General features: G+C 43.7%; 1 protein-coding gene across 1 annotated transcript in view; it reads right to left on the bottom strand.

Annotated features, from left to right (window-relative positions):
- Positions 1-5,731: 5,731 nt before the first annotated feature.
- LOC104162177 (collagen alpha-1(XX) chain-like) overlaps positions 5,732-13,612 on the bottom strand; it is a gene marked incomplete at its 5' end in the record, with an annotated part of 32,062 nt that continues 24,181 nt past the window's right edge. Inside the window, 9 exons of the mRNA XM_009700842.1 lie at positions 5,732-5,900; positions 6,388-6,543; positions 7,345-7,422; positions 8,745-8,933; positions 9,516-9,582; positions 10,887-10,922; positions 11,617-11,688; positions 13,184-13,237; positions 13,574-13,612. The exon at positions 13,574-13,612 is cut by the window's right edge and continues 39 nt beyond it. Coding sequence (XP_009699144.1) covers positions 5,887-5,900; positions 6,388-6,543; positions 7,345-7,422; positions 8,745-8,933; positions 9,516-9,582; positions 10,887-10,922; positions 11,617-11,688; positions 13,184-13,237; positions 13,574-13,612 — 705 coding nt within the window. The remainder of the gene's footprint in view (positions 5,901-6,387; positions 6,544-7,344; positions 7,423-8,744; positions 8,934-9,515; positions 9,583-10,886; positions 10,923-11,616; positions 11,689-13,183; positions 13,238-13,573) is intronic.

Below are 13,612 nucleotides of genomic sequence, written 5' to 3'. Positions count from 1 at the left end.
CCGGGCTGGCAGCTGAGGGGCTCCAGGCTTCACCTGGCAGCTCCTCCGCACCCCACAGCTGGGCTCAGCACACACGAGACTGTCCGGCCGCTGCGGAGTTTACTGCTAGGCAGCCCTGGCTAGTCCAGAGCTTTGGAGAAGGCACAGCGGGAGAGGCAGGCAGCTGCCTGGAGGCCAGCACAGGAGGTGCCGGTAGAAGCCAGAGCCTGGGGTAGGTGAGACCCCAAGTGAGATGTGGGATACCCCTACATGGTAGCCTGGCTCATGCCACTTGGCTCAGTGAGCAGCAGAGAGCTGCGCAGGCTTGTGACGGTAGTGCTGGAACTGAAACAATATGGTTTAAAGAGACTTCTTTGAAATACAAGTTACTGCACTCAGTCCGAACAGTACAGGCTAAAAGTCAACGCAGTGATCAGTCTGTTTGGCCTCATCTAAGAAGCTACAACTGACCTCCATGTTCGCAGACTTAGGGAAGTACTTAAAATCTGTACGGCTCACAAAACCATGGAGTAGCTGTGGTTTGGGGCGGTTCCACAAAGATCTGTGCTGGCACAGCATGGGGAGAGAGGATGAGGGAGCCCGAGCTGCTGCTCCTCTGTGCTAGTTTTCAGAATAAAGAGAGACTCAGTCTTCAGAGATGCTAATTTATCCCTTTTCACAGCCAGTGAGTTTGCTTATGGCAATGAAAGGAAAACAAACAGTCAAACATCTTCAAGGTCTAGTGCATAAATGTACCAACACAGCTGCAGTCTGCGTGGCAGGGCTGCACGCCACAGAGGGGGATGGCAGCGGGGCTGGGTTACGGGCGGTGTTGCAGACGGGCGTAGCGGTTGGAGGTGGCCTGAACCCTCCCCAGCACCTTTTTGTATTTCCAGTGCATCGATAAAATAATCATGAAGGTGGGAAGATTTCTGGCATCATATCACCAGACCGCAGCAATGCCCACGATGGCTGTTCAGAGCTCCCACTACAACCTCCTCCTCCTCCTCCTTCTCCCGAACCCAAAAGCACCGATAGCAACAGAGCAGGTGGGAGGCTTGGCTGTGCACACACATTTTTAGCAATAAAACCAGATGCACTTTCCAAGCTAGGCTGGAGAGTCAGCAGCAGCTCGGGTCTCTGCTCGTGTCTCCCAGCAAACGTGGGCTCGGGCAGCAGCAGGACCCACAGAGGCGAGTGGGGCTGTACAGCAAGAGCTGCGCCTGGGCCCCTACCTAGAGAAGGCAATGATTTGGGGATCACAGGAGAACTGATAAAGGTTTAAGGACAGATTTAAGAGCCAAACATTTAAGATGGCATATTGGGAAATTCAGTAGGGACAGGCATAGGCTGTACTTTGTTCACAGCAAAAAGCCCATCTCAAATCTTCACCTTTTCTGCAAAAAGTTCTTGCCAGTGCACGCAGTGTGAACTGCAGGGTCTCGAAGGGAGCGTGGCACTGTGACAGCAACAGAGCAGGATCACCTGGCAAGGACGTGAAACGGCAGTGCAGTCCCTGCCGTGCGGGAGGAAAGAGCCACGTGTGTCTGCTCCATTAGCACATCGAAAATATCAGGTGTGATTAGATGTGCTAAGAATGGGGTTGTGTCCCTGAAGAGTCAGCGTCACTGCAGGGTGACAGGGTTTGGCAGGACAAGATGAGAAGTGACAGCTGAAATTTGTTACAAAGGTGGTACCGGCATTTGGGGAGAAGCTCAGGTAATGCAGGTCGCTGGCATCCTCTGTTTTGCTAACATCATAACATTTTTCATACAGTGGCAACTCCATTTCTTCTCACATGGCATTAATAGTTTCGCAGTTTGAAGTTCAAATAAAGTCTTGCTTCTGCTTCTGAGGTGCCTCCTTGTAAAATCTAAGTGGAGAAAATAGGAAAAACACCTACCGCTCCCTCTTAGACAGGTTATTCCATCTTGGAGGTTGTTAGGAGGATGCTATCCCTCCATAGGATTCAATGATCAGAAACTGGAATAAAACTGGGACACGAACCAGACTATAACTGTAGAATAATGAATAATTCTGCTATTCCAAACCCATGAAACACAAAGAGAGAGGTTTTTAGCATATGAAAGACTCCAGGAAAATGTATGCAGCCAGGCTGTTAACATTTGCAATGTTCCCAGCTCAGAACTGATTCCCAGGACTTGACTGAAACAAGCTGACATGAGAAGAAGAGTGAGGAAGCAAGACCGGGATACAGCAGGAGCTCTAAAGCTGCCTTGGAAGAGCCCCAGAGCAAAGGAACTGGTTTTCAGGATCTGGGAGTGCAAAACTAAGCTCAGCGAACACAAAGGCATCACAGAAAGCAGACATAGACATTGATCTTTCCTGTTTTACATGTGGAGAAGAGATTGTGTCCTCACCATAGTGTTTCATGGTTTCCCACCAGTACAGCTCCATTGGCCATGAATGGAAGTAGACCAAAGGCGTAGAAACCTGACTGTAACAACCTCAGTCACCACCGCTTTTCTTTTTCATCCTCTTTCTTCTGGTTCCCTAACACTCACTTTGTCTGGGTCGTCTTCCCAGCCATAGGGCACGCAGGGTATTTTATCTGCAGCTGCCAGAATCACACTACACCAGGCGGGTCAAACTCTGCAGCAGGCATAAAAATCCAAAGTTATTGCAATTTAAAGACTGGAGGATAGAAGTTTTAAAGAAACTGAGGATATGATGTCACATTATACACTGTGTTGAAAAGAAAGTCTATGACACGGGTTACTTAAAGGCAGTAATAAGAAAGAGCAAATCAAGACAAAGGATTTTAATAAGGACTGAACAGAAGGGGAGGTAAACAGGCACTAGTCTGCGAAGGTGAAGGAATGCTAAGAACTTGTGGAATTTCACAAGGACATGTTACATTTATGAGCTGAGGTTAATTCAGGTTAATCCAGAAAACAGGTTTAAATCCAGAAAAACTAATATCCAAACTTTTATTTGTAGCAATTAAAACTTTGAGAACAAAGTCCTTACCTAGGAAAGAGCTGCAATAGAATTTTTTTAAACCACATTGCTAATGAATGACAGTGTTCTTAACTACGGTTTGCATTAAAAGTGATAAATCGGGCCAGAAAAGTACAAAGCGTACTAAAGAACAGCACAAGAGGGAAAACAACAGGTTGTGTTCAGCAAAGAGCGTGGGATATTAATATTCACAATGGCTGGTTTCTGTGCTCACTGACAGAGGAGGGAACTGCCATTTGGGCTGGGCAGGGTACGCCAAGCCTCCCTGCACCTCCACCTTTAGGGCTGCTGTGTTTCTCCAACCTCTGAAATCTTTTCTTTTTGTTGTTTAATAGCATGCAATGTTCGTTGCTGGATTAGGACACTCTCAATGCCCAAAAATCTCACAGCAGAAATGCTCCTTGGCTTCAAGGAACTGGGTTACAAAGCACTTGCACATATGCTCTGTGATGCTAGGTGGACTAAATATCCATGATTTTAAGTAAATAAAACCACTCATGGGACAAAGTTTGGGAACATAAACGGACAAGTTGTTTGCACAAATTGTCTGCCTCCTAATCATTAGCCCTTCTGGGACCCAAGTTTGTTAAAGTCTGACCCTTCATGTAGTATCTGAAATAATCAGACCAAAGCAAATGTCACTTGAATTTCTACCGAATAGATTAAATTCCAAGGTAGGCAGTGAGATGATGTTAGTAACTTTCAAAAACAGTTGATAAAGAAAAATAAAGGACCTCTATCACAAATCACCTGCAGTTACTAGATCTGAACAGGCAGAACAGCAAGTTCAGTACTGGGAATTTGGCTGCACCCATTCAAATCGGAAAGGAAGCAGAAATACCTGCAAAATGCCGAAGTTCCACGTTGAACTGGTTACCTTCCCCAGTGTGTGAGCATTTCACGGCAATGATGTCAGGTTCTGCTGTGCAGGGTACCCCTCTTACCTCCTCGCCTTTCCTGCCCGCTGCTTTGCATCTGCCAGCTATCACAGCTATTGGGTTTTAAATCCAGTGCTAAATGCAGAACCATTCTGAATGCAATTTAATGCAGGTTTGGTAGGTTTATTTTCAGAATGCCTTTGTTTTTCAGAGAATGGGGAAAACACAGATCTAAAGCTCTTTGACCTGTATAAATGGAAACATCTACAACAACACGTATGCAGGGTGTCTATCCCAATGAATGCATCTCCTCCCAACACCGTGCTCCCAATGTGCTGTATACTTCAGCTCCTCTGGCCTCTCTTTTTTCTTCTGGCTGGAGCTTTTTCTGCAGCAGCATCTCATCTAAGCTAGAAAGATTTCTATTTTACATGTCAAGGCAACTCCGGAAAGCTCCAAAGGGAACGGAAATGTTACTTCTATCAGAATGGTATTTCTATGCATTTTCCTACATTTTCCAAAGGGAATGTATGTCATACTGAAAACATTAATTTTGGGGAGTTTCTAGAGAATTAAGCCAAGGACTATTTTAAATACTTACAGGATGCAGTAATCATATTTTTGCGTGACTTTTGTTGTAGGATGACTCCCATACAAGTCTGATATGTTCAAGTGTTCCTTTAGCAAAATTTCTGAATTCTATAGGATTTTTCCATAATGACAAGAAGAAATAATATTCAGATTCCTTGTCTAAACAATCTAATTTTCTTAAGGTACACCTCTTCCTCTTTGGTATTTACGTGACAATCTACTTTCTAAATGTGAGTGTATTTGCTGTTAAGTTTTCAAAGGTTGGCTATAGCCGTATGAATACCCAGATACCAGTCTGCACGTAGCTGCAGAAATTGTACGTCCAAACTAAGTGCACAGGAATGATGCTCCATTTTTTTGCTTTTTAACATCTTTGAAAAATCTGTACTGATACTTTTTGCTTCATTCTGCTCTTGCAAAAAATTAAATACTTCTTTGCTCCGGGTTTAAATCACAGTCCAGAAACAATTGTTTCTGAAGCAGAGGCAGTTTACAAGCAGTGTAACCAAGCACAGTGTAACCAAGCACAGCCTAAAGTAACGATTGCAAAGGAGGAGGTACTTTTTTATCAGTATGTGTATGGTTTTTTCTGGATATGTATTAGACTACGGCTCATGCAAGGAAAGGGATGTAACATGACAATTACTTCCATGTCACGTAGATAAGAGTCATACTCAGAGCTATTCAATATTCTACCCGATAAAATGTAAAGTAGCTACTCAGACTACAGGGGGGAGATGGAAAAAGCCAGGAGGTTAATCTCCAGCTCCTCTCCGTACACGACTGTGCTCTGTCTGATCTAAGGCTTTGCTTGACAGTTGCCAAGCCCCAGAGAAGGAGGCTAAACGATGGGGTTTGTCACATCACGAGAAGGTTATCACGCTGTCTGCAGTGCTTGTGTACACAACACCCCTGCAAGGAAGCCAACAGCGTTTTCCCAAAAGTAGAAACAATCAAAACAGTGCTAGACCTTGTTACCTCGTCAACCAACAGAAAATGCAGTTTTGCTCCAGTGGATTTGCATCTTTGGGCACGAGGTGCTGATTTTCTCTGTGCCGGGGACCCAGAATAACAAGTGACAAAAATAAACCACAAGCAGACAAATGGGCAAAAATTATCTGTTATTTCTGAGCATTTCAATACGTTATTTCTTTTCCTTACAAGCCTGTCAGCCTGCACCTCTGATTGTGTCTTTGTCTTGCTGTGGGATGTGCAATATGAGTTTGGACACTGCAGTTGTCCAGTGCTGAAAAACAGATGGATGACTCATCTGAACACATGCTGGTTTGGTGGCTTTAGTGTTTGATTGAATTGTCCGTATAGAAATGATGGGACATTAAAAAAACACGAACACCACATTTGATGTTCAGGTTGCTGCTTCTCTTGGAGTGCCTGGAGCTTTCACGCAGAGATTTCCAGGGCAAAGCAATGTCTTCAGCTGCCTCCGCACCAGCCATCAGGGGATGAAATCTGTGTGTGGAAAGGAGATGAGGCCACTGAGCAAATGAATAAATTCGTGTCAAGTACTGAGAAGGAATGGCATAGAATTAATTCTTTTCCCTTGTAAATCTTTTGTTTTCTTCACTGCCTGGGACTTTGGACAATTGAGCCTCCATGAAACGTACGTGTAGGAACTGAGATATTGTTCCTCTCTATCCACCATGGAAACATCGCTGGGGACATTAAGAACAGAAAATACCCCCATCATCACTCTGCCTGCTCGACTACCGCTGCAGTTATGTGTTAATCTATGAAGGATGGCTGAGGAGCAATCAATTGAACTGGCTTTTATCCATATGAATTGCATACGAATCATCCTGACTGCTTTGCGAAGGAGGCTCCTGCAGGACTGACAGTGCCCAAAGGATGGACAAAAGTCTCTGCCTAGCATAAGAGAAGTAACCAGAGAGACCACCTATAAAATCATAACTTTTGTATTGAGATAGTCAGGACTTACCTCTTCTACCTGCCCTGTAACATCCAGAGATATCACAACCCCCTGGATAGCCAGACTGCCCAGGCTGCCCTCTGACACCAGGAAAACCTTGAGGACCGGCATTCCCAGGGTAACCCTTCGGACCTGGTTTCCCCAGCACAACTTCTCCTGGTGGGCCTGAAGAAAGAGAAGTACTATAAGCTGTAGCACATCTACTTTTGCTGCTTCAGTGTAAAACCTCTTCTATGTTTTCTGCATCCTCCATGGTGGTAATTTTCTGAATATTGTTTTCTCATTTTGGTGGAACCAACTGGACCTGCCAGTTGGAAAACCTCTTGAGAATTCCAGTAACTAGAGGGCTTATTCTTGACCTTAATGGTGCCCAGCTTGGCTAAAAACGGGGCCTGGTTAATGAGAATCCAAAGTTCACCTGCATGTCAATGCAGAAAATCACCTTATCCCCAGGATCTGTCCCACATTGGTTTTTGTATCTTTACATCTCAACTATAAAAATTTAAATACAGAATAGTATGTTTGACCACACTGTCTTGATAGTGCCTGGTTTGTTACGTCAGCGGCAAATCTCCCACTGACTCCAAGTAACAGGGATCAGGATGGAGGAGGATGCCAAATCCTAACAGATTACTCAAAACCCCGTGTGTTTCATGCACTGAATTTTCAGAGTTTCTATCCTCTGAGCATCTGGCCTTGCACGCAAAAGGTAGCAAAACTAAAACTCCCTGGATGCGTCTCAGGTCCTTAAAATATATCATGACCTGGGAATGGGTACCAGAGGGAAGCTGCCTGGAGCAGTCTCTTATGTCTTAGCAGAGAGGAACCATCCAGGATGCTGCCAACAGTGCTGCGGTGGGAAGGTCAGTCTGCCACACCACAGGCTGAATGAAGCTTTGAACCTGGCAGCTGTTGAGCTCTGGATGGCTCCACTGGGTCAGTACAAAGAGGTTGTATTCACTCTACCTGTTCTGCCTCTGGGTCCTTGGATCCCTTCCCCACTGGCTCCAGACATCCCTTTTTCTCCTTTGGGCCCTGGGGCACCTAACCACAGATAAGAGGTAAGTGTCACTTCACTGCATTTTGCTTTTCACCCTGAATTAACGCTCCTGCAATCTCCCCACCAGGCTCTTCGATGCTGAAGCGAAGTAAAGCCACTGGCCTTGGCAACGTAGGGAAATATAATTTCCTTTAATTCTATCTGGGCACCTGCTCTCTTTTCCAGCTTAGCAATTTGCTCATGACTGACAGGGCTCCAACTAGCATTGATTTGTAGCCTGATATGGGTGAAAATGGAGATTTTTCACAGAGAAATTCATAGCGCTGGTGTTAGTGCACTGGCCTGAGTGAGAGGTCCACTCCCGTGATCTTCACATGGATCAGACAAGTCTTCGACCAGGTGCTGGTCAGTCAGGATTGCTGTTTTTACATGAAATTGTTCAAGAACCAGTACATCTCAGAGAAACAGGTGCATTTTAACAAAATACCATTTTTCATATTTTTAAGATGAAAATATTTTGATCAGCTGAGTCCTTAAGATCATTTTTCAATGAGACCTGTCTTCTCCCATCTCATCGCTTGACAGGCTGGAAGTATCTGCAGGTTGTTACTTCCCTTTTCTCTTAAGTGATGTTTTGATAAGCTCTGCAGATATCAGCTAAGACTGAATAGTGCCAGAGTAAGGAATTAAACAGAAGGTCTCTAGGTACTTAGAGGTGTTAGGACACTGCTGAAACCAACGTTTTTCATTTTATTTTGACAGACAATTACTTCAGCCACTGACAAATGTCTGCAAATCCAAGCAAAATGTATTACCACCACTCACTCATTCATGTGCAATAACTGATGCCACTTTCTGAGATCACATTAATCTACTTCTTTAGCCATGTGTGAGGCTTTTGTTGTTGGAACTACTGCTCCAGAAACCTACTTCCACTTTCAATGTTACTTCAGTTGCCTCATGCCTGCCTTCAGTGTTTTCCAAGGCTCATCATTTCTGCCCAGAGGTGATCTGTTCCACCACCACATGTTCATCCAAATGGCTGTTTCTTTTGCCTTTCTGTAGGGGAAGCCCCCTCCCCTCTAAAATTAAACTCTCCATCCCCCAAAACCTACACATGGCAGCAAACTGGTGCTCCTCTCAAGGCAGAGCTTGTGAAAAGAGTGGGCTGCATCTGCCTTCTCCCTGCTCTTTGAGCTATCTAGCTTGGATTTCTCCTCGTAGAAGAGAGAAGTCCAAAAGGAGAATAGCAACAAGATGAGACAAGATCATGGATTATCTTTACAGTACTGCTTGAGGCACTAAAATATTTCATTAAAGTGTCAAAGATATAGTCAAAAATGCTTACGAAGGCTTCTGCCCATACCTCTTTCTCCAGGATACCCATCTTTGCCTGCCTGTCCAGGGATGCCATTTTCTCCTCTTTCTCCATTGCTCCCAGGGGAACCTGGAGGACCTGGTGGTCCTGGTTCTCCTGGTTTTAACTTTTCTTCCCAAACAGGAACTGGCTTCCTTGCATGTTCGTGAATGAATGAGTCAAATTTCAACACATGAGCTGAGAAGGCAAGACAGAAAATAAAAGTTTCCTTGGCTGGGAGATTCAGAAAAGAGACAAAATCAAAGGATGTTGTCTAAAAAGATACTTAAAATGATCAGCTAGTGCTGAAAAGCTGTCATTTCAAACTGAGAGCGCCAGAAGCTGAAGAGGAAGATGGGCAACTGAGTCACGACTTTGCTGCCCGACCTCGGGCAAAGTGCTGCTTCTCTTCATGCATCACAGCACGGGAGCTTTACCAAAAATGCCTCATCTCAAGAGGAATCAGCACAAATTCCCAAAATAATAATCTCTTTCAAATTAGTTTCAAGCTTTTCCATTTAAGAAATAAAGGACTCTTTGCAAAGTGCCAAAGGGTTTTCCAAAGAAGTATTTCACAAGTCTCTCTGCTAATGCCACCCGATAAAATCGATGGAGTACTGAGAGCTTGTGATGGGACATTTGCTATGCGTGGTGCTGAGCAGGGCGCAGGATGGAGGAGTTCGCTGGGTCACTACAGCTTCATGCTCTCTCCCCTCTGGTTTTCTTCACCACTGCTGGAGAGGCGCGAACACGCTCGGGAGCTGGGCTGGTTGTACTCACTTTGAATCATTCGTTCACAAGCCTGGCTAACGAGCTGGTAAATTGTCGCCAAAGACTGCGGTTCCCCCTAAAGTGAAATATTTTTTTAAATTTAAAAAAAATAATGAAATATTAATATATTTTCAAAAGGATCGATAGCTCAATGCATGATAGCTTTTTCTCAGTTCTTTTTGTCACCTTGAGTTTTAGAGATATTAATTACTGTGAAATGCAGCTTTATTTATTTATCACAAAGCTTTGAAGCCATGAAATTGAAATTGGGAAACATCAATAATTGCTTTCCTCCTGCACATCAAAAAGCCCAGACTGAATCTTAATAATTACCAAAGCTACCAAAAAAGGGAGAGTAAGTTTCACTCTCAAATTTTATCAAAAAAGATGCTAAGTCTATAACTCAATGTTCTATGATATGTAAAGCATTTAATATGATCAGATATTACAATGTATTATCTTTATCTAAATCTTTTATGAATATTGATTCTTACCATTACTGTATTCTGAATAAATCATATATGAGAAGTCCTTTAGAAAGTGTAGTAAAGTAGGGAAAAGTGATAAAAATGCAAAATGCTGCTTAAAAATAAACATTGATTCTATCTGTGAAAATTCATAACTAACATACTGCATACTTTCAGAGGCATTTATAAAATATACATCTCTGGCTGCATCACTGTGCAGATTACGCAGACTTAAATAAAAGCGTAGCGTGACATTCAAGGGAGGGGAAAAATGAAAGTTCTACTGCAAAAAAAAAGTATAGAAAAAGAAAAGCTAGTGGGAATGGAAGGCAAATGTTGTTAAAAATTATAATACTGAGGCATTAACTTGAGACCAAAGTGCCTCACCCCTGTCTGAAGCCTAAGTCATAAGTCAACCTTGGCAATGAGACTCAGGCTTCTAGGAAGACACAGGGTTTCTTTTCAACCAAAAGTCAGGATGAGAAAAACTTCCTCTCACAATAAAATAACCTTCAAAGGCAGCATGGATCTCTTGACCTCAAAGGCTCTGTGCTGGGGCACGCCAGAGGATTATTACAAATGGGTCCCCTCTTTTGCAATACATTAAAAAAGAACAACTCAGTGAAGCCAAGTGGGTTTGATTTTTCCTCCTGAGCAAAGAATGGATTTTCAGTTGGCATTTGCTCTTCATTACTACAATGGCTACTAAGGAGCTCCTGCCTGCCGCAGGATTATTGATATCCCACAGGCAGAGCCAGTGCAGGTGAATGGAAAGGCAGCAAGGTACAGGTACATGAAGTTATTCAGCACTAGAAAGGTTTGGTTTATATTTGTAAGCATAGCTTGCAAAGCACGTCCACTCTTTTGAGAGTAGGATGCAGTGGCGGTTCTGCCTACTGCCAGAAAAACTCACTTTCTCTCCTCTTTCTCCTTTTGGACCCGGCAGCCCCTATGAGGAAAGGAGAGGAAAAAAAAAAGTCTAGAGAAAGGAAGAGCAGAAGAAAACAAAGAAAAACAAAAAAATCAATGGGGATGTGGATTACATTCACAGGGCATGGAGTACAAAGTTTGTTTCCACACTCTTATCGTTTCCTTGACCTCACAACAGTGACTAGAAGAGTGTCAAGCTCATAGGAATATTTTGGTTTCTTTTTTAAGAAAAGGAATAATAAAGCAGCAGCTGGAGCAGTGGCATAAAGCACCGTCAACAGGGATGCAGAAATTCCTCAGGTACAATCTTAGAACAGGTTTCCCAACATAGCAGGTGTGTTTTAATATCTGAGAACAAGAAATAACTGCAACACGTAGACCTGTGGTTGCCCCTACAAGCCCAACGCTGGCTACTCCATCTCAGCACTGACTCTCTTGCTTTATTCTAGAATCTTACACCAGAAGCTTGTTTGGATGATGGATTTTGTGTAGCTTGTGAATCTACAGAGAGCAAAGGGAGGTTGGATTTGTTAAATGCTTTATCAACAGTTAAGTGGCCTGGGCTTTGCATCTCCAGACATCTCCTTAAGAAGGATGGGTATGAATTAAAACTATTGTTTAGACTCTGAGGGAGAGCTGCTGTGGGAACAGATTGTTTCCACTCAATTATTTCATGTCTTGGACTTCTTTGAGACCCAAAACCAGAAACGTACTGTTGGTCCAACGTCACCTGGAGGTCCTTTCTCTCCACTGCTGCCTCGGGAGCCTGTCACCCCTTGGAAACCCTGCAGACATTAATTACAAGACACAGATGAAAATCCAGTTACTTCCTAACTTTCTTTTTTTTCTGTTCAAGGCTGACATCTCCCTACAGCTCCAGGGGCACCAGCAGTTTAAGTTTAGAGGACCCTTACAAGGGCATTGTAGCCTTAAGGTTTATGTCAGTACTTTGTCCAGTCATGAGTCCAGTGTTAAGAGTATATCATGTATGACTCATGTTCACGTCATTTCCTATTACTGTCTTAATTACGGTCAACCCAGAAAAGCTGAGTTTTGCCAACAAATTGCAATGCGTTTTTTACCCTACAGGCTTTAGATCCTTCATTATATATTCAGATTTAGACATACCCTGGAGCATAACCCTTTTCTTCAGCCTCCTAATACCATGCTATTGTTTTCTTTTTCCTTTAAGACCTGTGTTTGCCTCTAACGTTTTACAATAGTAACAGCGGCTTAGAGGGTGGGAAGTGCCTTCTTTGGTCATCTCCTCTTTGTGAAGTCTCTGTGCCCTTTGGAGCCATAAAGGGAAGAGAAAAAGAAACCAAAAACAACCAGTAGAAATATTTTCTTTTATAATTTTCCAGCTATTATGTTTAAGCTCACTAGAGATTAGCAACTCTTCTGATCAGTGAAAATGGAAGGAGTCTTCAAGGCAGCACCAGAAGAGCTTTCAGAGCCTGCTCGGAAGGCTACAGTGCTTTCCTCGTATTTAGAAAGCTGAGGTTTAACACTGCTGGCTCCACCTCTTCCCAGCGTGAGAAAGCCAAAATTATGACCTGAATCCAACCTTAGCTCCCATAAATACCCAACTTCAGCACTACTACCGTAGGGTCTAATGCAAAGACAGCAGTGAGCAATCTCCATCTCACACTATTCAGGACTGCCAATTTCCTTATAAATTAGCAGTAAGAATCAGTACCTATCAGGTCCCCACTACCCATCATATAAAACCAAATTTGGCTCAGTTTCCCACGTAAAGTGAAGTGTGCCTCTTTCACAAAACCTGGAAGGGCTGTGGTGCCTTCAAATGAGCAGAAGGATGTAAAAAAAAAAAAGATTTTAAGGCTCTGCTATCCTGGGCACAACAGAGTGCAAATACACCTATCTACATATGGCCCTGGCAGCAGATATTGGAAATGGTGGGGGGGGGAAATCTTTCACACTTGCCTGCATCCTCCAGCTCCTGCTGATTTCAATCTAACAAGCCCATATATCTCAAACTCAACCAACAGTTGAAAAACAGTAGCACCAGGAAAGGAAAAATAGCAAAACAAGCACCTCCTTGCTGGATCCAAGCTTCCCCAGAACTTGCTAGAATGAGCAAAGGTTTTTCTTCTTACACTGACGGTGGCAGGGACAGCAGACATCTGCACAACGTGCCAGGTATTCCCCGAGAAGGGGTTTTGCCCTGACACCTTTGAGTGACAGCTAGTCAGCAGAAACCACAAGCCCCTGCTGAGGAAGATATTTCGATATGCATCACCCATAGTGAGTACTCACCCTTGGTCCAGGAGGTCCTGGAGGTCCAGCTGTGCCTTCTAGTCCCCTCACCCCCTGCAAAGCCAAATCCAGTCATTTATTAACGAGAGGATTCAAAGAGACCTAGCAAGCAGTGAGGCGTTTTTTTCACGTGCTGCTTTTAACAGGTGCTTGCTAAGAATGGGTAAAAAAAAATGTGTCTGCCAAGCATGCAAGAAGGGTGTCACCTGGTCAAATTTGGCCAAACCTGAGATGACCCCTTTTGTTTTTTCCCAGTCCCTCTGGCTTTGTGAAAACACCACTTATGCACTGAGTGCATTAGGAGAGCTGAATGTTCCGGGTCTCTGCAGGTATGCTCACAGCAGAATTATAGGTACTTATGCATGAAAACTCAGATGGGAGATATTTTACCTTTGCACCTTGAAGACCATCCCTGCCTGGAGCTCCCTG

The sequence above is a fragment of the Cariama cristata genome, unplaced genomic scaffold (assembly GCF_000690535.1).
Source record: "Cariama cristata isolate BGI_N322 unplaced genomic scaffold, ASM69053v1 scaffold15845, whole genome shotgun sequence".
Classification (NCBI taxonomy): Eukaryota; Metazoa; Chordata; class Aves; order Cariamiformes; family Cariamidae; genus Cariama; species Cariama cristata.
The sequence above is the reverse complement of the archived record's forward strand: the minus strand, read 5'-3'. Positions and strand labels throughout refer to the sequence as shown.